Source organism: Salvelinus alpinus, chromosome 15, assembly GCF_045679555.1.
Source record: "Salvelinus alpinus chromosome 15, SLU_Salpinus.1, whole genome shotgun sequence".
Classification (NCBI taxonomy): Eukaryota; Metazoa; Chordata; class Actinopteri; order Salmoniformes; family Salmonidae; genus Salvelinus; species Salvelinus alpinus.
The window spans coordinates 24,955,687-24,982,831 of record NC_092100.1 but is presented as its reverse complement, the minus strand read 5'-3'; the positions used below and the strand labels follow the sequence as shown (position 1 = coordinate 24,982,831).

At 43.6% G+C, this 27,145-nt stretch overlaps 1 protein-coding gene across 3 annotated transcripts in view; it reads right to left on the bottom strand.

The window, feature by feature from the left end:
* The window catches only part of LOC139539766 (junctophilin-3-like), a 42,191-nt gene extending 15,353 nt beyond the window's left edge, over positions 1 to 26,838 (bottom strand). For 2 of the 3 annotated variants that reach the window (XM_071343041.1, XM_071343042.1), the window contains exons 1-2: positions 25,447 to 26,838; positions 5,088 to 5,877 (exon numbers count right to left, since the gene is read on the bottom strand). In XM_071343041.1, coding sequence (XP_071199142.1) covers positions 5,088 to 5,877; positions 25,447 to 25,828 — 1,172 coding nt within the window. In that variant the 5' untranslated portion in view covers positions 25,829 to 26,838. Of the gene's footprint in view, positions 1 to 5,087; positions 5,878 to 22,139; positions 25,204 to 25,446 lie in introns of those variants that run through there. The other variant, XM_071343043.1, reaches the window with a different exon arrangement.
* Between the last annotated feature and the right edge of the window lie 307 nt (positions 26,839 to 27,145).

The window sequence follows — 27,145 nt, the reverse complement described above, 5'->3', positions numbered from 1 at the left end:
TTCTGTCCTACTGTGGTCTCTTTCTGTCCTACTGTGGTCTCCTTCTGTCCTACTGTGGTCTCTTTCTGTCCTAAAGTGGTCTCCTTCTGCCTCTGTTTGTGAGTATGTCTCTATCTCTCTCTCTCTCTCTGTGTGAGTGTTTGTTGTTGTTTACCTATATTATTCTGTGACTATGCATTATTTCTTGGTATCTTACCTCTAAGAGTAACCTTTGTCTTGGAGTTCTACAAGGAAAATACCTTTCCTCTCATAATATCTGGGTTAGCCTGAGTACTGTATGCACCAGAGAACTGCTCTAGAGGCAATTAAAATGTTTAGCATAGAATGGTTGAGGTCAATCTCTTCTCACACCGTGTTCCTCAAAATGTGCTTCCCTGTCCTCACAGACAGAGGTATGTTACCCACATTCTCCTTACTGTATTTTAGCACAGCTGTAAAGTCAAGCAGTGGCTGCTATTGTTCCTATATACAAAATGATACCCCCATATTCCCTGCTCTCATCCTCTCCTCTCTCTGTGCTACAGCAGTGCCACACTGAATCAGCTGACATGGGTTGAGATAAATCTATTATCCTGCTGCATCGAGGTGTGAGTGTCCCTGTGTAGGTAGTTAGCTGTAGCCAGTGTCCCTGTATAGGTAGTTAGCTGTAGCCAGTCTCCCTGTGTAGGTAGTTAGCTGTAGCCTGTGTCCCTGTGTAGGTAGTTAGCTGTAGCCAGTGTGCCCTGTGTAGGTAGTTAGCTGTAGCCAGTGTCCCTGTGTAGGTAGTTAGCTGTAGCCAGTGTGCCCTGTGTAGGTAGTTAGCTGTAGCCAGTGTCCCTGTGTAGGTAGTTAGCTGTAGCAAGTGTGCTCTGTGTAGGTAGTTAGCTGTAGCCAGTGTGCCCTGTGTAGGTAGTTAGCTGTAGCCAGTGTGTCCTGTGTAGGTAGTTAGCTGTAGCCAGTGTGCCCTGTGTAGGTAGTTAGCTGTAGCCAGTGTGCACTGTGTAGGTAGTTAGCTGTAGCCAGTGTGTCCTGTGTAGGTAGTTAGCTGTAGCCACTGTGTCCTGTGTAGGTAGTTAGCTGTAGCCAGTGTGCCCTGTGTAGGTAGTTAGCTGTAGCCAGTGTGTCCTGTGTAGGTAGTTAGCTGTAGCCAGTGTGCCCTGTGTAGGTAGTTAGCTGTAGCCAGTGTGTCCTGTGTAGGTAGTTAGCTGTAGCCAGTGTCCCTGTGTAGGTAGTTAGCTGTAGGTAGTTAGCTGTAGCCAGTGTGCCCTATTATTATACTTAAAAAAAGACAAATGTGCAGATGCTCTTATCCAGAGCAACTTACAGGAGCGATTAGGGTTAAGTTACCTTCCGGTAACTGACCCAGTGCTCTTAACCGCCAGGCTACCGGCCGCCCTGTGTAGGTACTTAGCTGTAGCCAGTGTGCCTGGAAGAGTTTGATGAGCTTAAATGGGATTTGAGTTTTAGAACCAAATATAGCAAATGCATACCCTTGCATATACTGTATGTATGTGTAGAAACACAGACACGGACACACACATGGAAGTGTACAGATGCCCACAAAACGTAACATAGCTATGTAAAACAAGACTTAAGTCCCTAGTTTTTAGAGTAATAGCCTTTGGGGTTGCATCCTATGATATAATAATTAATCGATATGCATAGTTAAGACTTTGGAGATCTTGGAAGAGTGTGCTGGGTGTGAAGGTTGTAAGCGTGGGTGTTTGAACATTTATTTGCATGCACATATATTTATGTGCAAATTGTGTGTGTGTGTGTGTGTGTTTGTGTGTGTGTGTGTGAGTGTGTGTGGGCCAGCCTCCAGTTCAGCCTCCCTTGTCACTCTCCGGCTGTCCGCCAATGCAGATATCACTCCCTCCCTCTGCTCTCTCTCTTTCTCTCTGTTGCTCTCTATCTCTCTGTATCTCTGATACTCTCTCTCTTTCTTTCTATATCTCCCGTCATGCCTTTCTCCCACCTACCTCCAGGAGGCTTCAATGGCCCAACACAGGAGCGCAGAACTAAGTCAAGAAACAGGCAGATCACACAGATATTTTGTTGTCATAGCTCATGGCCTAATTGCGCTTTCTCTTTATCTCTCTCTGTCAACTACAAAAATACATGCACACATGCACGTATACACATACACATGTGCATGCACGCACGCACACACACGTCTCACACACACGTCTCACACACACACACACACACACACACACACACACACACACACACACACACACACACACACACACACACACACACATACGAACAAATGTATACATGCTTTCAAATAATGATGTAATAGTTCATAGCCATGACACCATGACCGTGTATACCCACATCATTGATTGTCTCTACTGCTCACCCATCAATATAGACCCATCAAGGTTCCGGGCAACGTGTTTAAACAATCCATACCAGCCTCATTCAGACCCCAGTCTGGCTTGGTCAGGAAGAGGAACTCAGTATAGTGGGCCATGCAGAGTTCCACATGCATGTGTGATATCCAAGAGCAACCAGCTATGTAATCCAACCCTAGTGTATAACTAAATGAATAGTCACTGGGGACAGTTTGTTAAAATAAATACAATGTGATGTAGCTCAATGTTGCCATACATTCTTTCAGTTCCTCAGTCCAGAAGTGGATACACAAACTAACAGTGGGGAACCGTGAGGGCCTTCTACACCTTCAGAGAAGACCTAAGAATTTATAAAATAATTGTTGTTGTTTTAAAATATACACTTTGTTTGAATTTCTATTTAATCTTTTCAATAATATTTCAATGGTATTCTGATTATATTATCCTTCTCAATGATATTCTGACTGAAACTCTTCAGGTTGTTTAGGAAAGGAAAGGGTTAACACTGAAGCAAAAAAAAGATCCAATCAGGATTTTTCTTTGTTGGTCTCCGGGGAGAGAAATCTAGCTAGCTATGTCAGCCATTGGCTAGGCCCTCAGAAGCTAGATAAAAGGCATCTGCCATTCAACTGTATTAGGGCATAATTTAGGAGTGACAGTGGAATCAACCAATCACATTTTGACTTGGGTGGGACGGTTCTTACAAAATCGTATGGAAACTTCCAGCTTCTTGAAGGAGGACAGGACACTGCACAATAGCGAGCAGTAGTTTTCCCACGGTTTAACTAGCTAGCTTTTGTTGTAAGCTAGTTAAAAGTGTGTAGCAGCTGCAGCATGTGTTATCGAAGAGGATGTTGTTGCTAAATTGTTACTCTGGCTTCGCCCTTTTCAAGATGAACTTTCAACAAGAAGTTATATTTCAAATGATCATTGTCTGGTGAATGGAACAGTGTTTTTTTTTATTGCAGCTCGCTTGCTGTTGTTAGCTGTCTCTTTGAAAATAATTTACAGTATGTGTGTGAAACATTGTTGCATTTAAACTTTAGATTGATCACTGGTTACTTTGTGTGGTGAACGTGATGAAAAGTAATAGTTATACAATTTGATTGAGAAATGCTTAGCCTAATGGTTGTGTATTTGTATTCTTATGATTGGGACCTTCTGGCTTATTATGTCTGAGTGAATGAGCTTCTTATCCTTTAACATCATGCTGTGTGTGACTGCTGTCTTTCTAGTGGCTCTATGTTTTTGGCTAATGGTGTTTCTGTATGCTACTGTACAATGTAGGCCTACAGTGCAGGCTACATTTGATAGCAGAGTTTGCCTCCCGATACAAATCTTCATGATATCACGCAATCACGTGAATGTCCCAAAGGTTGCGTGTTCGAAACTCATCACGGACAACTTTAGCATTTTAGCTAATTAGCATCTTTGCAACTACTTACAACTTTTTAGCTACTTTGCAACTAATTACATGTTAGCTAACCTTAACCCTAACCTTAACCAAAACCTTAACCCTTAACCTTAACCCCTAGCCTAGCTAATGTTAGCCACCTAGCCATCTAGCTAATATTAGCCCCAACAAATTAGAATTTGTAACATTCATATGTATTGCAAATTCCGAACATATTGTATGAATTGCAATTCATAACATATCATATGAATTGTAATTCGTAACAAATCATATAAATTGTAATTCGTAACATATCATATGAAATAGGGACATTCACAAATGAATACATATTATATACCATACCAAACGTAACAGATCATACTCCTGAGTGGTGCAGCGGTCTAAGGCACTGCAGCTCAGTGCAAGAGGTGTCACTATAGTCCCTGGTTCGAATCCAGGCTGTATCACATCCGGCCGTGATTGGGAGTCCCAAAGGGCGGCGCACAATTGGCCCGGCATCGTCTGGGTTTGGCCGGGGTAGGCCGTCATTGTAAATAAGAATATGTTCTTAACTGACTTGCCTAGTTAAATAAAGGTTTAAAAAAATACGAATTATTATAGATTTAAAAAAAATACTATTTTCAGTGTCTTAGTTTTAATTTTGCTATGTTACGTCTACCCCTGAGTACAGGTTGCAGGCAAACAACCAGTTGAGAGCTGCTTGCTCTTGAGATGATATTCTGGTGAAACTAAGCTATGTTGCACGCATGTCAATATATTTGTGCTTTGCGATGTCGTAGGCCACTTTGTGCATGATTTCTCTATTGTACTACACAATTGATAAGGTGTATAGTATACCTCCACTACACTACTTTGATACACATCAATGGCAATTAAAAGTGAGTATACGCAATGCCCACTGAAACAAAAGTTGGTATATGGCATATCTTTTTTATTTTGTATCTGCTGATAGCCCACACTAACACTACTGATCATGAGCGAGTCACAAATATATTGAGTTTGGTTTTTGAGTTTGGTACAATTTTTGAGTTTGGTACAACGTGTTGGAAGATAATTTTTCGCCACTGAAGGCATATGTCCAACAGTCACAGTTTGCCACTGCAAACTAAACCCTAGTAATTGCTATTTGGAGGTACTATAAACTGGTTACCAACGTAATTAGAGAAGTAAAAATAAATGTTTTGTCATACCCATGGTATACAATCTGATATACCACAGCTGTCAGCCAATGAGTATTCAGGGCTTGCACCACCCAGTTTATAATAAGGCCCTACTCCTACTCCTAGTAAGGCCTACAAGGAAGGCCACATGGGCCTGTTGCTGGGGCTTACCTGGACATGGCGATCTCAGCCTTCTGCTTGGCGATGTCTGCAGCCTTCTCGGCCGCGTCCACAGCCCGGTCCACCTTCTCTCTGATCTTACTGGCTCTGAGGGGGATCAGGTTCTTTCTCTTGCCGCTCACCAGGACATTCTGCTTGTACTTGCCCTCCTCCTTGGTCCCATCAGGGAAGGTAGTGCAGCCGTACCCGTGCCGCTTGTTTCCCACCCACTCCCCCTCATAGTGCAGGCCATCCGAGCGCCGGCTCACGCCAAAGCCCGTGCGCTTGTCGTTCTTCCACTCACCGCAGTAGGTCTCTGTTGCCGTGGCGTCCACATCGTCCTCGGCAGCGGCCAGTTCGGCCTCGCCTTCTCCCAGGCTGATGGTGGAGTTGACTGAGCTGACCGTGCTCATGCCCGCCTCGCTGCGGAACGAGCTCTGCTTGGAGCGCTGGCTGGCCAGAGAGCTCCTGGACTCGGACTTCCTCAGTTTGAGTCCGCTGAGGATGGAGCGACCTCGGAACAGACCCTTCTTCTTGCCCTTCAGAAGCTCTGCCTCACTGTGTGCCGTGAGCACAAAGCCCCCCCGCGACACGGCCGGACTGCCAGCGGAGCCCATCCCACCTACGCACGCCACGCCGGCCCGGTCCGGGAGCAGAGCCATCCCGTTACTGTGCTCCGAGCGCAAGGAGTTTATGGAGGTACGCAGCGGAGAGCGGATGACGGCTGCCATGCCGTACGGCACACTCTGCCGCAGGCCGTATCCCTGTCGCATCCCCCCCAGCCACTGGCCCTGGTACGTACCTGCAAAGAGAGAGAGAAAGGTCACAATGCATACCAATATGATATAACAGAATATCAATAAATTATTCATTTTTATATTTCACAATACAACAACAACACTAGTGATAGAGGTATGTGCCTAAGGGAGCTAATGAACATACTGCAGAGTCTAGCATGTGTAAATCCCTATTTGTCTGTGTCGGAACTCAGCTGATGACATTACAGCCTATTACAGTAATACTCGCTGATTGAACACACACTCTTCCCCTCCAGCATTGTCTACATCTTACCTGAGACACTAAGTTCAAGTGCTTCAATTAGGGACTAAACCATGCAGTATTACCATAATAACAACAACCAAACATACCACTACTACTACCACTACTAATACCGCCAGTACCAACACTACTATACTAAGGATATAAAGTAAAAATACTGCATCCCAGGCTGTATCCCAGTCATCAATATATGTATGAGTGAAACTGTGGCGAGATAGTAAGTGAAGAGCACTCATAACATCTATCAACATGTCCATCCCGTTTTCTATCACTATGTCCATCCCGTTACCTGTCAGCACTGTTATTTAGGGGTCATATTGCCAACAAAATAATGTAATGTTCTTTTCCCTGAAATGTCCAGTATGGCAGCTGGTCATCATGTCGTCTGCCAACCTCTCTGATTGATCATGTCTCAGTGTGCTCCTATATAGAGGTAGCAAATGGACATTAGGTGCCTGAACAGCGTAACAAAGGACTGACCCTGACTGGCTAGGGTCAAAGGTGAGGTTCCACTTGGCACTGGATTCCATAACTCAATTCAGTGGTGCTATATTATGTCAAAAGTTTGATGGTAGATTTTCAGCCCGATGCAATACATGACATATCTATAGGGATAGGTAGCATTGTTTCCTATTGTGAACTACTCTCTAAGTCTATTTTATCTCTGAAAAGGCCCAATACTTGTTCAGTACACTGCCTTAGTAGTTTATATTTTAAAGATGTCGGAGGATTTTTTATCTCTTTTTCTCTATTTCCCATTCCAGTATAGGTCCATCTGTTGGATATCTCTGTAGTGCTGAAATCTAAGACAATTCACTGCATCTCTCTCTGTCTCTCTCTCACATGCACGCGTGCATGCACGCACGCACGCACGCACGCGCACGCACGCACGCACGCACGCACGCACGCACACACACACACACACACACACACACACACACACACACACACACACACACACACACACACACACACACACACACAATCCTTGTGGGGACCAAACAATTGATTCCCATTCAAAATCATATTTTCCCTAACCCTAATCTTAACCGCTAACCTAACCCTATCTCTTAACCCTAACGCCTAATCCTAATTGTAACACTAACCCTAATTGTAACCCTAACCCTAAACACTAAGCTTAAAATAGCGTTTTTCTTTGTGGGGACAGACAAAATGTTTCCTTGTTTTACTATCCTTGTGAGGACTGCTGGACCTATAGGATCCATCTATGTACAAGTATTCATCTATCTTATCTATATTCCATCCTTTCCTTGCTGCCAATGACTGAGCAAACCCTCTGATGTAACAGCTCTTCTGCTCGGTGATTCATCGCAGCAAGCTTTCTAGAATTTGCTGCTTAAGTGTGGAATCAGCACACATACAGATGTAGGATCTTAATTTGATCACCCTGTTGCAGGAGAACTGTACCGAAAACTTGTAGTGTATTTTGAAGTTTTAAAAGGGTTCTGAAGTTAGTAATTTTCACATTGACATTTCGGACTTGATTTTTCCCTTATGAAAAATGTATCAACCCCTACAAAAATGTCCATTAATTATAATCCTCATAATAATTAATATTTCCTGTTGCTACATGATTATTGTCCTGCTGTAGCAAACTGGCTCAAATTTAGATCCTACATCTGTGTAGGCCCATATAAAGATCCCAACCAATCTCTGCATCTGTTTTTGTATCACTCCTTCTCCACCCCCCCCCCCAACCCTCCCAACCCTACGTGCACACGCACGCACGCACGCACGCACACACGCACGCACGCACGCACGCTCGCTCACTCACTCACTCACTCACTCACACACACATACACTCTCCCCTTTCCTCTCTGCCTTCATTGCTATCTTTGGGCTGGCATGTCAGAGAAATGCACAAGGTTGGATGGCTCAATGAGGCAACAGCAGAGAGAGTGTGGGATATCCCCACCCCCACAGCAACACACTGCTGCTGCTACTTCTACTGCTGCTGCTGCTACTACTGATGCTACTTCTACTGCTGCTGCTGCTACTACTGATGCTACTTCTACTGCTGCTACTGCTGCTACTCCTACTGCTGCTACTGCTACTACTGATGCTACTTCTACTGCTGCTGCTGCTACTACTGATGCTACTTCTACTGCTGCTGCTGCTACTACTGATGCTACTTCTACTGCTGCTGCTGCTACTACTGATGCTACTCCTACTGCTGCTACTGCTACTACTGATGCTACTTCTACTGCTGCTGCTGCTACTACTGATTCTACTTCTACTGCTGCTGCTGCTACTACTGATGCTACTTCTACTGCTGCTGCTGCTACTACTGATGCTACTTCTACTGCTGCTACTGCTGCTACTCCTACTGCTGCTACTGCTGCTACTGCTGCTGCTACTTCTACTGCTGCTACTTCTACTGCTGCTACTGCTGCTACTTCTACTGCTGCTGCTGCTGCTACTGCTACTCCTACTGCTGCTACTGCTGCTACTGCTGCTGCTACTTCTACTGCTGCTACGTCTACTGCTGCTACTGCTGCTACTACTTCTACTGCTGCTACTCCTACTGCTGCTACTGCTGCTACTACTTCTACTGCTGCTACTTCTACTGCTGCTACTGCTGCTACTACTTCTACTGCTGCTACTCCTACTGCTGCTGCTTCTACTTCTACTGCTGCTACTTCTACTGCTGCTACTGCTGCTACTGCTGCTACTACTTCTACTGCTGCTACTTCTACTGCTGCTACTACTGCTACTTCTACTGCTGCTACTGCTGCTACTTCTACTGCTGCTACTTCTACTGCTGCTACTACTGCTACTTCTACTGCTGCTACTGCTGCTACTCCTACTGCTGCTACTACTGCTGTTACTGCTGCTACTGCTGCTACTCCTACTGCTGCTACTGCTGCTACTTCTACTGCTGTTACTGCTGCTACTGCTGCTGCTGCTACTGCTGCTGCTACTGCTGCTACTCCTACTGCTGCTACTGCTGCTACTCCTACTGCTGCTACTGCTGCTACTCCTACTGCTGCTACTGCTACTTCTACTGCTGCTACCGCTGCTGCTGCTACTTCTACTGCTGCTGCTGCTACTGCTGCTACTCCTACTGCTGCTACTGCTGATACTCCTACTGCTGCTACTGCTACTTCTACTGCTGCTACTCCTACTGCTGCTACTGCTACTTCTACTGCTGCTACTCCTACTGCTGCTACTTCTACTGCTGCTGCTGCTTCTACTTCTACTGCTGCTACTTCTACTGCTGCTACTTCTACTGCTGCTACTGCTGCTACTTCTACTGCTGCTACTGATGCTACTTCTACTGCTGCTACCACAGTAGGATGGAAACCTACTGAAACCTACTACTCTTCAAAACAGGCATGGCAGTCTGGGTGGGCATTGAATATTTCTGTGCGTTTGAGTGTGTGCGGGGGGAGAGTGAAATAGGTAGACAGAGCAGAGAGAAAGAGGGAGAGAGAGGGCAAGACTAAGACCAAGCTCTAACATATCTCTCATGTGGAGCTTTTAATCATTGTCATACCTCCCCCCGTTCCACACACGTCTGACCGTCACAGAGACAGCTGGCCAACATCTGGGCACACCCGCCCGATCCTATCAGTCAACAGCTGTGTGCCATATGATGGATCAAACACAGGCCTCAACTGATAGGATTACACTGATATTCCCAGAGAGAGAGAGGGATGCAGCTTAAGCCCCACCCTCTTCAACATATATATCAACGAATTGGCGAGGGCATTAGAACAGTCTGCAGCACCTGGCCTCACCCTACTAGAATCCGAAGTCAAATGTCTACTGTTTGCTGATGATCTGGTGCTTCTGTCACCAACCAAGGAGGGCCTACAGCAGCACCTAGATCTTCTGCACAGATTCTGTCAGACCTGGGCCCTGACAGTAAATCTCAGTAAGACCAAAATAATGGTGTTCCAAAAAAGGTCCAGTCGCCAGGACCACAAATTCCATCTAGACACCGTTGCCCTAGAGCACACAAAAAACTATACATACCTCGGCCTAAACCTCAGCACCACAGGTAACTTCCACAAAGCTGTGAACGATCTGAGAGACAAGGCAAGAAAGGCATTCTATGCCATCAAAAGGAACATAAATTTCAACATACCAATTAGGATCTGGCTAAAAATACTTGAATCAGTCATAGAGCCCATTGCCCTTTATGGTTGTGAGGTCTGGGGTCCGCTCACCAACCAAGATTTCACAAAATGGGACAAACACCAAATTGAGACTCTGCATGCAGAATTCTGCAAAAATATCCTCCGTGTACAACGTAGAACACCAAATAATGCATGCAGAGCAGAATTAGGCCGATACCCACTAATTATCAAAATCCAGAAAAGAGCCGTTAAATTCTACAACCACCTAAAAGGAAGCGATTCCCAAACCTTCCATAACAAAGCAATCACCTACAGAGAGATGAACCTGGAGAAGAGTCCCCTAAGCAAGCTGGTCCTGGGGCTCTGTTCACAAACACACCCCACAGAGCCCCAGGACAACAGCACAATTAGACCCAACCAAATCATGAGAAAACAAAAAGATAATTACTTGACACATTGGAAAGAATTAACAAACAAACAGAGCAAACTAGAATGCTATTTGGCCCTAAACAGAGAGTACACAGTGGCAGAATACCTGACCACTGTGACTGACCCAAACTTAAGGAAAGCTTTGACTACGTACAGACTCAGTGAGCATAGCCTTGCTATTGAGAAAGGCCGCCGTAGGCAGACATGGCTCTCAAGAGAAGACAGGCTATGTGCTCACTGCCCACAAAATGAGGTGGAAACTGAGCTGCACTTCCTAACCTCCTGCCCAATGTATGACCATATTAGAGAGACATATTTCCCTCAGATTACACAGATCCACAAAGAATTCGAAAACAAATCCAATTTTGATAAACTCCCATATCTACTGGGTGAAATTCCACAGTGTGCCATCACAGCAGCAAGATTTGTGACCTGTTGCCACAAGAAAAGGGCAACCAATGAAGAACAAACACCATTGTAAATACAACCCATATTTATGTTTATTTATTTTAACTTGTGTGCTTTAACCATTTATACATTGCTACAACACTGTATATATATAATATGACATTTGTAATGTCTTTATTGCTTTGAAACTTCTGTATGTGTAATGTTTACTGTTAATTTTTATTGTTTATTTCACTTTTGTATATTATCTACCTCACTTGCTTTGGCAATGTTAACACATGTTTCCCATGCCAATAAAGCCCCTTGAATTGAATTGAATTGAATTGAGAGAGAGAGAGAGAGAGAGAGAGAGATAGAAGGTTGTAGAGAGGAGAGAGAGAGTCATGCTCAACATGAGCTCCTGATATATTTGATTTTTTAGGTTTTTAGAATGAGATAAACACTCTAATCGAAGAAGAATTCCAGACAAGAAGTGATGAACAACAACTCTATACATTCAGAATAGAAAAAAAAGTAACTTTGCGCCTCAAGTTAAGAAGTCTTGAGTCTAGCTAGCTAGCTACACAACAAAGACCCAGCCAGCAGACTAACAAGCTAGCCATAAGAAACGAGCTAGAACAAACCTAACAAGGTCAGTTAATACAACTACATCAAACGACCAAACTGAGTGAGTAAACCAAAAAGGAGCACGGACTAACTGTAAACATATCTTCAGTCTTTTGTGTGAGGATTTTTCACTATATTTGCTGATTTTTGAAAGTAGCGCGAACAGCAGACGAACAAATCGGTTGCCATGGCAACGGGGCAGCAGAACAGCGCAGCAGTAGCGGTAGTAGCAGAGCGCACAGACACCATGTCCCCACTCCCCCTCAGCGCAGAATCCATTCTCTACCCAAAAAAGGTCAAAAATGACACAATGAGGAAAGCTTTCAAACAGAAACTACTAGAGGAGAGGCCAGAAACCCTTTTTGCAGACCTCTACAAAAACGGTGACGTGAGTAATCTCATCTTCCTCACTGACCAGCCAAATGCATGGCGCTCAGCAGTCTGCTCTCAATACCCATGCATAAAGAAAGAGGGAATCTGTAATGGGTGGAAGCTGAAAATCAAAGAGACAGACGACCCTGACAGCACCATGATAACAATCAACCTCTACAAGACTGGGACTGTCATGGTGCAAGGTAACATCAGGCTGTTTGAAACAGACTTTCAGACCATTAAGGAGAGAGCGGAGAGAGAGAAGGACACCACCAGTGACATGCCCTCCCACAAGACAAACTCCCCCAGCACCACCCTCACCCTTACCCTCCCCACCCAACAAGGCACATCCAGCACCTCTCTTCCCACCATAGTGGAGGACACGCCCCAAGAGGAGAGCGACCCCCTCAGTGCAGAGCAGGCTCAGGCCCTCCTCACCACCATGGCTGCCATGAGGGATGAGTTCACCAAACTGGAGGGGGAGGTGGTCCTGCTCAGGGAGAGCGTGAGCAAACAGCAACCAGACAACCACACCTTAGAGGAGCTCCTAACCAAGGTGAGGACAGAGCAGGACAGCAGCTTTGCAACACAGCTGAAAGAGGTTCAGCAAGAGAGAGACGGACTCAAGAGAGAGCTGGCTGATCTAACAAAGGAGGTGAGAGAGCTCCAAAAAGACAGGCAGAGCAGCAATAAGGAGCTGACCGCACTAAGAGAGGAGCTGCAGGAGAGAAAGAGAGCAGAGGACAGGCTGCAGGAGCAGATAGATCACCACCCTATGACCTGCCCTCACACAGCAGAGGAGCCCAGCTCAACCAGCCAGACTTCCCCAGCCCTGGCTGCTGCACCCCTCCTCCCCAACCCACAGAACAGCCTCCCACTGACAGTGGCACCCACACAGACCAGCCACACCCCAGCTCCAACACCCACCAGCCCCCCCTCTGCCCCCCCCAGTCCAGAAGAAACACTGGCTGACATCGTCCTGTTAATGGACTCAAATGGGAAGTATGTTCAGGAGAAGAAACTTTTCCCTAGACACAAAACGAGAAAGGTGTGGTGCCCAACAACGCAAAGTGCCATGGAGCTGCTTGATAAGAACCATCTCGGGTCGCCAAGCCACATAATCATACATACCGGAAGCAACGACCTGCGTGCTCAGCAGGAGAGGGTGGCGACTTCACTACGGGGAGTGATTGAGAAGGCCTCCGCAATCTTCCCCAACTCAAGAATCATAGTGTCAACCCTTCTACAGAGGAGGGACTTCCACCCTGCCACAATCCAAAGAATAAACGCCAGCCTATCCCGGGACTGTGCCCTGCGACCCAATGTACACCTGGCCCACCATCCCACCCTCGATCTGGACTGTCTCTATGACCATGTTCACCTGTACAGGGAGACAGTCCCCATCCTTGCCAAGACTCTCAAGGACGTCGCTTTAAACCGCAGCCCGAACTCTCCACCCAGGAACAGCGGAGCAATCTCCACCCCGCCGAGATCACCGAGACATCATCCCGGACCAGCACCCTGGACCCCCCAGCCACGACCACAGCACCACCAACCTCAATGCCCACCACAGCCAGCGCAGCACAGACCACCCCAGCCCAGCTTCAGAGCCACCCAGATGAGGCCTACCACCCCCCTCCTCCCCACCGCAGACCCACACCTGGAGGAGCCACAGCCCAGCAGGCAGAGCTACGCACAGGCTGTGAGAGGAGCAACTGGCCCAGCCCCCACCAACCAAATGAGTGACATTAAACAAATGCTGAGTCTACTATGCTCACATGTGATGGGCCGAGGGTCATGGTAAGATGAGCACAAGAACTCCACCATTCTCACACTACATCCACCCAAGTGGCATGACACAAATTCTATCTAAATGATAAACAAATCACATTTGCAAAATAAGAGTTTACTTTAATTGAAAAATCCTATTTTAATGGTTCTTCTTGGATTGTGAGTGTTTGTCTCATTTTGAAAGGTAAAGAAAAGAGAAAAAAAAAAGTTATGAAGTCTTTTTACGTTGCATGTTGGAATATACAAGGATTGAAGTCCTCTGCTTTTGGGCTAAAGAGCAGAAACCCAGACTTCCTGAAAGAAATTGATGATGTTGATATTTTAGTACTACAGGAAACATGGTGCAGAGGTGATGTTTCCACTGGCTGTCCACTAGGTTATAGGGAGATAATCATACCATCCACTAAATTAAAAGGAATCAAACAGGGCAGAGACTCAGGGGGAATGCTAATATGGTATAAATCTGAACTAATTCATTCAATCGAATTGATCAAAACAGGAGAATTCTTTATCTGGTTAAAAATCAACAAGGAAGCTATCTTGACAGATAAAAATGTCTTCCTCTGTGCCACATACATTCCCCCCTCAGAGTCACCCTACTTCAACGAAGAGAGCTTCTCCATTCTAGAGGGAGAGATTAGTCACTTTCAGGCCCAAGGCAACGTACTGGTCTGTGGAGACCTGAATGCTAGAATAGCAGAAGAACAAGACACTATTAACAGTCATGGGGATAAACACCTACCAGGAAGCAATAACCTTTCCCTCCCCACATACCCCCACAGAAACAACTATGACAAAGTGAAAAACAAAAATGGATTACAGCTCCTGAGGCTCTGTCGAACACTGGGTCTGTACATAGTCAATGGCAGGCTGAGAGGAGACTCTTTTGGTAGGTACACCTACAGCTCATCCCTTGGCAGCAGCACTGTAGACTACTTCCTCACCGACCTAAACCCAGAGTCTCTCAGAGCCTTCACAGTCAGCCCACTAACACCTCTCTCAGACCACAGTAAAATCACAGTGTATCTGAGAAGAGCAGAACCCAACCATGAAGCATCATGGCCCAATAAATTACATGGTACTAAACAAGCCTATAGATGGAGTGCAAACAGTACAGACATCTACCAAAAAGCAATTAGTAGCCAAAAAATACAATCTCTCCTGGACAACTTTTTAGCCTTAACATTCTCCTTCAGCAATGAAGGTGTAAATTTGGCCGTTAGGAACATAAACTTTATATTTGACAAATTAGCCTCCTTGGCTAATCTAAAGAAGCATAAGAGCAAACCAAAAATAACAGATAATGAAAAATGGTTTGATAATGATTGCAAAAATCTAAGAAAGTCATTGAGAAATATATCTAATCAAAAACACAGAGAACCAGACAACAAAAATATACGCCTTCAATATGGGGAAACACTGAAGCAATACAAACGCACCCTAAGAACAAAAAAGGAACAGCACATTAGAAATCAGCTGGATGGAATTGAGGAATCCATAGAATCAAACCACTTCTGGGAGAATTGGAATAAATTAAACAAACCTCATCATGAGGAGTTGGCTATCCAAAATGGGGATATGTGGAGAAATCACTTTGCAAACCTCTACAGCAATATAACAAAGAGCCCAGAACAAAAAGATATACAAGATAAATTACAAATCCTTGAATTAGCAGTCAAAGACTATCAGAATCCTGTGGATACCCAAATTACAGAAGAAGAATTATTGGAAAAAATATGCAATCTCCAACCCAAAAAGGCCTGTGGTGCTGATGGGATTTTAAATGAAATGATCAAATATACAGACCACAAATTCAAATTGGCTATACTCAAACTCTTCAACATTATCCTCACTGCAGGTATTTTCCCCGATATTTGGAACCAGGGATTGATCACACCAATCTATAAAAATGGAGACAAATTTGACCCAAATAATTACAGAGGAATATGCGTTAACAGCAACTTGGGGAAAATTCTCTGCAGTATTATAAATAGCAGACTACATCATTTCCTTGACGAACACAACGTCCTGAGCAGAAGCCAGATTGGATTTCTAAAAAATTATCGTACAACAGACCACATTTACACCCTCCACACTCTAATTGATAAACAAGTTAACCAAAACAAAGGCAAAATCTACTCGTGTTTTGTAGATTTCAAGAAAGCATTTGATTCAATTTGGCACGAAGGTCTTTTTTATAAACTAATAGAAAGTGGTATTGGAGGGAAAACATATGATTTTATTAAATCAATGTACACTAAAAACAAATGTGCGGTTAAAATTGGCAACAAGCAAACAGACTTCTTCTCTCAGGGGCGGGGAGTGAAACAGGGCTGCCCAATAAGTCCAACATTATTTAACATCTACATTAATGAATTGGCAAAAACATTAGAAGAATCGGCAGCACCTGGTATCACCCTACACAACACTGAAATCAAGTGTCTGCTGTACGCAGATGACCTGGTGCTGCTCTCTCCCACTAAAGAGGGGTTACAGCAACACCTAGATCATCTTCACAGGTTCTGTCAGACTTGGGCTCTGACCGTTAACCTAAAAAAAACAAATATAATGATATTCCAAAAAAGGTCCGGAAATAAGGATGACAAATATAAATTCTATTTGGACACAGTTCTATTAGAACACACCAAAAACTACACATATCTAGGACTAAATATCAGCAACACAGGTAGCTTTCACATGGCTGTGAATGAGCTGAGAGACAAAGCAAGAAGAGCATTCTATGCCATTAAAAGGAACATCAAAATTGAAATTCCAATTAGAATCTGGCTCAAAATTTTTCAATCAGTTATAGAACCAATTGCTCTATATGGCAGTGAAGTATGGGGTCCGCTGTCTAATAATGAATTTACTAAATGGGACAAACATCCAATTGAAGTATTGCATGCAGAGTTTTGCAAGACTGTATTGCAAGTACAAAGAAAAACTCCAAATAACGCATGTAGGGCAGAATTGGGCCAATATCCCCTCCTCATTCGAATAGAAAAAAGAGCCATCAAATTTTACAACCATCTAAAAACAAGTGACCCTAAAACATTCCATCACACAGCTCTACAATGTCAAGAGATGAAACCAGAGAAGAGTCCCCTCAGCCAGCTGGTTCTGAGGCTCAGTTCACCAACCCAAACCAACCCCACAGAGCCTCAGGACAGCCCTCAGAAAATCTGGCCCAACCAAATCATCACAAAACAAAAAGAAAAATATATAACCTATTGGAAAGACACCACAAAAAATCAAAGTAAACTTCAATGCTATTTGGCTCTAAACAGACAGTACATGGTGGCAGACTATCTGACCACTGTGACTGATAGAAAACTGAGGAAAACATTGACTAGGTACAGACTCAGTGAGCACAGTCTGGCTATAGAGACCGGTCGTCACAGACAAACCTGGCTGCCCAGGGAGGACAGGCTGTGCTCACTCTGCTCCAGGGGAGAGGTAGAGACAGAAGTGCATTTCCTACTACACTGTGACAAATACTCAGACCTAAGAGCATATTTCTTTCCCAAAATTATAATTCAATACAAAGAATTTGAAACTATAAAAGATGAAGAAAAATTCAAATATTTATTGGGTGAAAAGCCAAAATGTGCAGTTTTGGCAGCCAAATATGTGTCCTCCTGCCACAGCCTGAGGGACAGCCAGTGAAAAATGCAAAGTAATGTTGATAATATTTCCCATTTAGCTTAGTTTTGTTTTGTCTTTCGTACCAGGTCATGTGTCTTCTCAGTCATGTTGACACTGGTCTACTACTGTTGCTTTAATGTATTGTTGTTCTGATTAATATTGTTGTTGTAGCTGTTATTAATGGTAATCCCATGTCCACTACTACTATTATTATTGCTGTTAATCCCACCATTTATTTATATATAAATATATATATATTTTGTGTATATATATACATATATATTTTATTTAAATTTTTCGATATGTATACTTTGACAATGTAAGTAATAATAACTTGCCATGTCAATAAAGTCAATTGAATTGAATTGAATTGAGAGAGAGAGAGAGAGAGAGAGAGAGAGAGAGAGAGAGAGAGAGAGAGACAGAGAGAGAGAGAGAGAGAGAGAGAGAGAGAGAGAGAGAGAGAGAGGTTAGCTAGGGCCTTCCAGCATTGCTCTGGCACATCTATCTATCTAGGATCACTTCCTGTTTTCCAGCTCTTGATTTGATTTAATTGATCCCAGCACAGACACTCCAGAGATAGAGAGAGAGAGAGGGAGGGAGGAAGTATGAGTGCTTCTTCTGTGTCTGATTTAAAAAAAAAAATTTTTTAGCTTTTGTGACACAGCTGAAATAAGGTCCAGACTGAAATAACTTGGGTTATGTCTGGTTTCAACAGAGTCCATATACACAGAGAAGTGACTTATCCTCCCTTGACAGTTTGATTAGGTCCATTTTGGATCAGACCACAGCATATTAAGTTGTTATTATAGCTCGCAGACACATTAGCTAGAATCAGGTCATAATGAAAGACTTGTGTGTACCCCCCCCCCCCAAAAAAAAAGAATAAAAATAGAAATAAAGACTGGTGTGTCCCCGACCTGCAACAGCAGAACACTTCTCAGTGAAGGAGGTCAAGCTTTAAAAAAGTTGAGAAGGGACGTCTCTCTCTCCCATGAGAGAGCAGCGAATGTAAACTCTGATTCTTTGGCAATCCATTGACATAGCCATGGGATCATCATCTCACCATTACTTGTATCTCACTACAGCCATTAGTAAAGCATAGCTAGGCTAATGCCTGATGCAAGTTTGCACACATGAACATTAATTATGAGGCAAAATAAATACAATGTCACATCAAGCAGAGAAAAATGCAGTAGTCTACCTGAATATACTTTTAACAAATGTGTGTTAATTGAATTCAAAGTATCAAGTGCTCCTGAAATGTCAGTTACATTTTCCTTCTGGCTTAATTTTGACATTGACATAAAAATCCTGTCATTACACATGCCATGAATCATTCCACATCAAGCAAAACACATTATATGCTTACTTGAGTTGTGTCATCCTTGTGTAGCCTTATAGACTTTAGGAATGTTTTAATGAAGCTGCATCGTGACCCGAAGTGTAGGCCTATTGTCATTGGAGCTCTCCAAGGTGCTGAAATGATAGCATTCTCTCTGTGGGGGTGCATGGATGCACGTTCATCATTGGTTTGCCTGAACAGTTTCCCACGCGTGTATGTGCCTTTACAGCTTGACCAGGATGTCGGAAAGCATATTTCAATTCAGATTGACGCTAGTTTCATCAGTTAATGTGGCTGTGGTAAAAACTCCGCGCTGTGGAGGCATCTCTCAGTCGTGTTAATAATCGGTGAGGCAAGCATATTATTCAATTTCCCCACAGCTATGAAAACATCTAGGATTCTGAACATATATTTTAATTCACAACGTGTCACATGTTGCCGGCGTTCAGATTCGGCCTAGTATGTGATGCATGTAGCCTGACTACAATAATCCTCTGTCGTTTATTTGCGTATTGGTTTTCTATGGACTATGCAACTCAGATGTTAAAACGAATTCGGTGGAGGTTTTCCGCCGGAGGGCTGTGAGATGGGTTTTACAACAGCAGTACAGGGGACAGCATGGAAATGGTTAAACGTGGAAAGATCAAAGACGCGGAAACATCAGAGAAACCCTGATTAGATCACGCGCCAACCAACCCTCGGTCTGAATTCATAATAGTTATGTGTTCCTCTGTTTCTAGGTTAAACTTGTCTGTTGTATATTCACTCCAACAGAGATGGCACGTCTTTTTCAAAGTTTAGGCCTACTAAATCTGTAATCAAATGATGAATCTAATTTTGATATTATAGGCCGCATTGTGAGTTAAATTCATAACAGAGGACATTGAGGATGGCAGAAAGTGTGTTTGGATTGTCTCTTTCATGAATTATTCATATTTTACAAAGTCAGCACTTGCACTTCAGACTTGTATGTTTGTGTGTGTGTGAGAGAGTGGGAGAGACAGACAGAGAAAGTGAAATATATATATATATATATATATATATATATATATAGAGAGAGAGAGAGAGAGATAGAGAGTAATGTGCATGTAAACAACATGACTCACAACAGTGTAGTAAGATAGGGATGTATGGTAGTTTGGAGCAACTCTCTTTAAGAAAAATGTGTAATTGCTGACACAAAAAAGTTCGGAATTTGGAGAATTAAAAAAAAATCTGGTGATGGTTACGCTTAGGCAAACAGACTATAAAGGAAAATAGAAATTGGGCATTTTGCCCATCTATCAGGTACATTTTTTAGTAATTAAATCTTAAAAACTGAAGTCTAGGTATCTTATTTTAATTAAATGTATAAAATATTGAAACAAAATGGCATTACACATCTCACTATTAATATCCCCACTATTATGGGGTTTTGATGTAAGGTTCCTCTTTTCATTATTGCGCCAAATCATGTCCAAATCATCCTAACGTATCTTAAAACGGTCTGTTTAACTCATTGAAGTTACTTATAGATGATTTGGACATGATTTGGAAAATGCTCATTTAGGTACCATTGACTTGCAACACACACCTTAAATTTGACTGCTTTATTAAAAACTGATTTCAAATTCTCTCTAGACAAGTGGATTATTTATCTTTAGGCTCTCCTAATTGTACACTATATGACCAAAAGTATGTGGACAGCTGCTTGTCGAACATCTCATTCCAAAATCATGGGCATTAATATGGAGTTGGTCCCCCCTTTGCTGCTATAATGACCTCCACTCTTCTGGGAAGGCTTTCCACTAGATGTTGGAACATTGCTGCGGGTACTTGCTTCCATTCAACCACAAGAGCATTAGTGAGGTCGGGCACTGATGTTGGGCGATCAGACCTGGCTCGCCGTCTGCGTTCCAATTGATCCCAAAGGTGTTCGAAGGGGTTGAGGTCAGGGTTCTGTGCAGGCCAGTCAAGTTCTTCCACACCGATGTCGACAAACCATTTCTGTATGGACCTTGCTTTATGCATGGGGGCATTGTCATGCTGAAACAGGAAAGCGCCTTCCCCAAACTATTGCCACAAAGTTGGAAGCACAGAATCATCTAGAATGTAATTGAATACTGTAGTGTTAAGTTTGCCCTTCACTGGAACTATGGTGCATAGGTCGAACCATGAAAAACAGCCACAGACCATTATTCCTCCTCCACCAAACTTTACAGTTCTCCTGGCATCCGCTAAACCCAAATTAGTCTGTCGGACTGCCAGATGGTGAAGCGTGATTTATCACTCCAGAAAACGCGTTTCCACTGCTCCGGAATCCAATGGCGGCAAGCTTTACACCACTGGAAACCCATTTCATGAAGCTCCCGACAAACAGTTCTTGTGCTGACATAGCTTCCAGAGGCAGTTTGGAACTCGGTAGTGAGTGTTGCAACCGAGGACAGGCAATTTTTACGTGCTATGCGCCTCAGCACTCGGTAGACCCGTTCTGTGAGATTATGTGGCCTACCACTTCACGGCTGAGCAGTTGTTGCTCCTAGATGTTTCCTCTTCACAATAACAGCACTTACAGTTGACCAGGGCAGAAATTTGACGATCTGACTTGTTGGAAAGGTGGCATCCTATAATGGTGCCACTTTGAGCTCTTGAGTAAGGTCATTCTACTGCCTATGTTTGTCTATGGAGAGTGCATGGTTGTGTGGTCGATTTTATACACCTATCAGCAACGGGTGTGGCTGAAATAGCGAATCCACTAATTTGATGGGGTGTCTACATACTTTCGTATATATAGTGTATATATATATAAAACGTTTATAGATATAACTTAATTCAATTATATATAGAACTTTTTCTAAATGGCAAAATGTTCGACCAATTTACCTCGTTTTGTTGTTGAAGTCACTTATTATTTTTTTTAGATCAGACAGATTACAGTTTTAATTGAGCAAGAGTAGTGGCAGCCAGGGAAAGTGTTGGGAAAAGGTTTTGTGACATAAAGTGGTTTCTGGCTAGAACAGACGCGGACAGACTGCAATCCAGGACAGAATACAGCTAGCAAAACTGTTGCAAAAACGTCAACATTCAAAATGAGCTGCAGTTAAAAGCTAAATCTCTCAGTAAGCTTAAATCGAATACGGATGTTATCCGGGATTTGGTTTTGAGCTTTTTCTGTCACAGAGAGGTGATGGTGTGCCCCTGTCTTAGACTTTTCCATTTAAGGATTATTAACACATAGAAACATCAGACTATTGATTTATCATTTGAACGCTAATTCTCCCAAAATTGCCCTGTACATCACAAAATTGATTTACATCGTGCTCATAATTTTGAATAACTGCGCATGCTATTTATTTGGCCTCATAACATAATCTGGTTCAACAGCAACAAGATATGTACTTTAATAACTGCGATAACGCACCATGCAGGATGATATAACAACATAAATCAGCTGACGATCTACAAACTGTAGACCCCTCCACATCTCTACATGGTTCAAACCACTTCTTAACAAACCATGTTGGTATGTAGGTCAGGGATCACATTATACAGGCTACTGTACTGTAAGGTTGAACAGGTTGACTCATATCCAGATAGACAACTGTCAGGGCAGTTTCCTGTAGCTTTCAGTTTTGTGAGTGTGTTTTACTCCCAATCACATAGTATGTGATAATCAGCAATCACTTTGATCGTTATCATGTGACTGATGGTGTAAAATGGAGCGTCAACAACCATCAGAAACACTTGTAAATTAGCTACATGACAATTATTAACTTCTCTTTTACACAGACTGTTGAAGTGTTCTCCTTAGATACCTTAGATGGGTTCCTTAGTCCATGGCCATTGGCAGTATAGAATGTCTGACTCCATCTGAGGGGTAAGACATTGGAAAGACAATGGTACTTTAACCTCCCTGTAGCTTTGACTCCTCCCTCCTCTCTGTCACTGTCTACTGTGATTGTGATTAAGCAGCCAGATTAGTGCCCAAATAAGTAAACACCATTAGCAAAGTCAACCAGCCAATCAGAGCAAGGAACACTGAGTCCCCTGTGACACGCTGACCTGCTGCGTGTCTGTGTGTTTCCACAGCAACTTACTGTACAGAGACAGAGGCAGTGAGGCACGAGGGAGACAGAAAAACAACTGCTCAGAGCATAGATCCTTTTCCTCCTTTCAGTTGTGGTTTGATAAGGAGGTTATGCAACATGTGTGAGCACAGATCAGGGGTAGAATGCAAGACTATTTCTTATTTATGATGATGGATGTTGTAATCAGCTGATTAACGTTGTTGTTTGGCAAAACATGCTGTAGCTTACAGACACGAGGAGTATACTGGTGTCTTTTAAAGACACTGACTGATTTACGAACACATTGAAGTGTTACATAATGAATACTGACTGTAGATATCAAGTATCTGAGTGTCTCTCATATGACAATAATCGACTATTCCTCATTCTCATACATCTTTATCTACCAGTTTATCTTCTACAAATCCATTTATCTCTATTACATCTCATACTCATTTCATTATAACAAAGCCTCACAGGCCTAGTGCTCTCTTCAGAGTGGATACTGTAACTGTTATCATTGTGGATATACTACTGTATCATATCTGTTCTGCATATTCTGTCCTCATTAGCCTGCTCTCTCTCCTCGTTCAGCCAGTGTTGGGTGGGCTGCTGGTTGGGTGCATGATTGTATAAGGTGCTAGAGAGTTATATAAGCTTAACAATGGTGTTGCACCAGGAGGTTTCACCAGAATAATTCAAACTATTCTACAGACAGTTATGTCCTTTAACTGTGTGATTGTTTTAGTACCTTTGTTTTGTGATATGAAATGTTTTGATGAATATATCTGGATGGATCTGGAATCCACCTTAGGAGAGAGTATGTGTGTATTTGGGGTATAGTAAGGACTTCCAGGCTCTCATCACTGTCATCTTCAAAGTGTGTAGAGTATTTATGGCCTTAGAACTGGATCTCTCCCAGCCCAGCCTGGTCTCATAGACTAGCCTTAACATAGTAAACGTATATCAAATCAAATCAAATTGTATTTGTCACATGCCCCAAATACAACAGGTACAACCTTACCATGAAATCTTTACTTACGAGCCCTTAACCAACAATGCAGTTCAAGAAATAGAGTTAATAAAATATTTACTAAATAAATGAGTGTTAAAAAAAAGTATCAATCAAAAAGTAACACAATAAATGTACATAACGATAACGAGGCTATATACAGGGAGTACCAGTACTGAGTAAATGTGCGGAGGTACAGGTTAGTCGAGGTAATTTGTAAAGTGACTTTGCATTGATAATAAACAGCGAGTAGCATCAGTGTAAAAACAAATCGGGGGGGGGGGGGGGGGTCAATGTAAATAGTCAGGGAGGATTAATTGTTCAGCAGTCTTATGACTTGATGGTAGAAGCTGTTAAGGAGAATTTTGGTCCTAGACTTGGCACTCCGGTACCACTTGCCGTGTGGTAGCAGAGAGAACAGTCTATGGAGTCTTTGACAATTTTTTGGGCCTTCCTCTGACACGCCTAGTATATAGGTCCTGGATGTCAGGAAGCTTGGCCCCAGTGATGTACTGGGCCGTACTACCCTCTGTAGCGACTTACAGTCAAATGCCGAGCAGTTGCCATACCAGGCGGTGATGCAACCGGTCAGGATGCTCTCGATGGTGCAGCTGTAGAACCTTTTGAGGATATGGGTACCCATGCCAAATCTTTTCAGTCTCCTGAGGGGGAAAAGGTGTTGTTGTGTCCTCTTCACAACTGTCTTGGTATGTTTGGACCATGAAAGTTTGTCGGTGATGTGGACACCAAGGAACTTGAAACTCTCGACCCGCTCCACTTCAGTCCCGTCGATGTTAATGGGGGCCTGTTGGGCCCTCCTTTTCCACCGAGACCAACAAATTAGTATGATATGTTACACTTGGTATGGTTAAAAAAAATGAAAGTAGGTTTGTTGGTTGCGGTGGATAGGTGGCGTACAATGCGAAAGTCGAGCAACTCAAAGATTGCGAGTTCTTTGAGACAACTTTAGCATAACATTATAATTCGTAACATATCATATGAAATGGGTGATGGATATAAACAAATTAATACATACCATATGAAACGTAACATATCATACTAAATGGAACGTCTCGGATTTACGTACAGAAGGATACAAAATGCTCTGAGACCAGATTGCCCAGCCAGGTTCACCATGAGTTTCTCTGTCTGGTTATGGGAACTTCACCCTGACTGCTTATTTCCTATTCATGGCTGTACAGGTAATCTGGAATATCTCTTTCTCTCTCTCCGACTGCATGCAGAGTCCGGATGGCCTTAATTTGGGCCTTTAATGTATCTCCCATAGCAGCTCGAGCAGCGGAACTGCTTACTTAAATGACAGATGGACGGAGAAAGAAAGATTAGTTTCTGAGTGACAGGAGAATAATGAAGCAGGAGACAGTTAAATTTTGTGTGTGTGTGTGTGTGTGTGTGTGTGTGTGTGTGTGTGTGTGTGTGTGTGTGTGTGTGTGTGTGTGTGTGTGTGTGTGTGTGTAAGGCATCCATATGTTGATGCCTTACACAGAGGGTACTACTCAGCCATAACATGACTCAGTCTGAGTCTGGGTCTTACCTCCATCAGAGTAGGTCTCCGTACCGTATCCGTCCTGAAGACCGTTGTTCCAGGTCCCCTCGTACTTCCCGCTGGTGCCGGTGCTCTCCCTGAGGCCGTAGCGTCCCTTAAATCCACTTGTCCACTCCCCCTTGTACACCCACTTGCCCTTGTTCTCAACACCAATCCCATGGCGCTTGCCCTGCGCCCAGGTGCCCTGGTAGGTGTTCCCACTGGGCCAGGTGTACACCCCCACCACCTCAAAACCATGGCTCCAGGACCCTGAGTACTCGCCTTGGCCCTTCGGCCCAGTACAGATGCCATGGCCGTGGGCTTTGCCTTCCTCCCACCCGCCACAGTATGACCCCCCATCATCAAAGTTGAACCTGCCCCCAGTGGACATGCATGAAATAGGTTTTGGCAAATCCCCCAAATCTCAAAAAAAGAAAAAACACAGTTGGGGGCGAAGTTGGTGATGATGAGGTGTGAGGGGGAGGAAGACACACATACAAATCCCCTGGGTTGACTTAAAGAAGAAAAAGAAAAGTAGCCCCCAGATTGCAGGGTCCCTCCTGTGAGGCCGGAGCAGCGGGAGCCTCTTCAGACCATTCTCCTGGAGCTGTGGTTCACCGTCACTCCCAGTCCAATCTCCTACAGTCGCAGCTCACAAATGGGAAAAGGCCTATGCCAGCCATGTGTCTTCCCTACTGACACAAATGCAGAAAACCCTCCTTCTCCGGGTTTTGGGTTCTGGCCCCCTCCCTCCACGCAGGGCCCCACCTCCGGCACTCTCCCAGCCGCTCTTTAGCGCTCCCTGGCAGCTGAGCACCACCAGGCTCCACCTAGAAACCCCAGGTAACACAGCTAACAGTCAGCCGCTGGCCAGATCCGACACCATTTACAGCTTTACAGATCCATCTCTTTTGGCTGGCTCAGCTTGTCGTCTGTACCCAACCCACCCAACATGCTCCTGCCGCACAGTGCAATACAGAAACAGAGAGAGAGAGAAAGAAAAAAGAGGGATTCAGCTTGTTTCTCTCCTGATGCCTCTGCTAGTGAACAGCAATGCAGTCTCTTCCCATATGCACATACACATACGTACACTCTCACCAACAGCAAGTGCGCACACGGACCATGAAAAAAAACAAGTGATCTGATTATTTTCCTCCTCTCTTTTCCCTTTCCCTCTCTCTTTTTTCATCCACGTCCTTAAGTGGTTGAGCGATGCTGATGCTTTTATTCTTGTTCCCTTCCTGGTGAGAAATCCAGATTTATCTCTGCTTTTCCTCCTCTTAATGCGCCATGCTCTTAATTTTTATGTATCGCTATCTGCCTTTTCGGTTGTTGTCTTATTCCCCCCTTCTCTCCTTATGGTTGGGTCTCTCTCTCTTTCTCTCTCTCTCTCTGGTGTCTCTCAAATCTGCTCATTAGAGGAGGACTGTTCCAATGCAGCCAACACCCCCTCCCCCTCACATACATGCTCCTGTTTTTAAAGAGACAGAAGCAGCATAACATCCAAGCCTCTCTCCTCTCTTTTGCAGCCCTGAAGAGCAGAGATTGCTTTCCTATTTGCATGCTCTGCTCTATTTGCATGCCTTAGCCTTTTCACCTCTCCATCGCTGGTCTGTGCATAAAAACATATTTAATCATTATGTAAGAAAATTATATGGTAATAGATAGAGACTGGTAAATCTGTTTATTAGATAGTATTTATTAGATA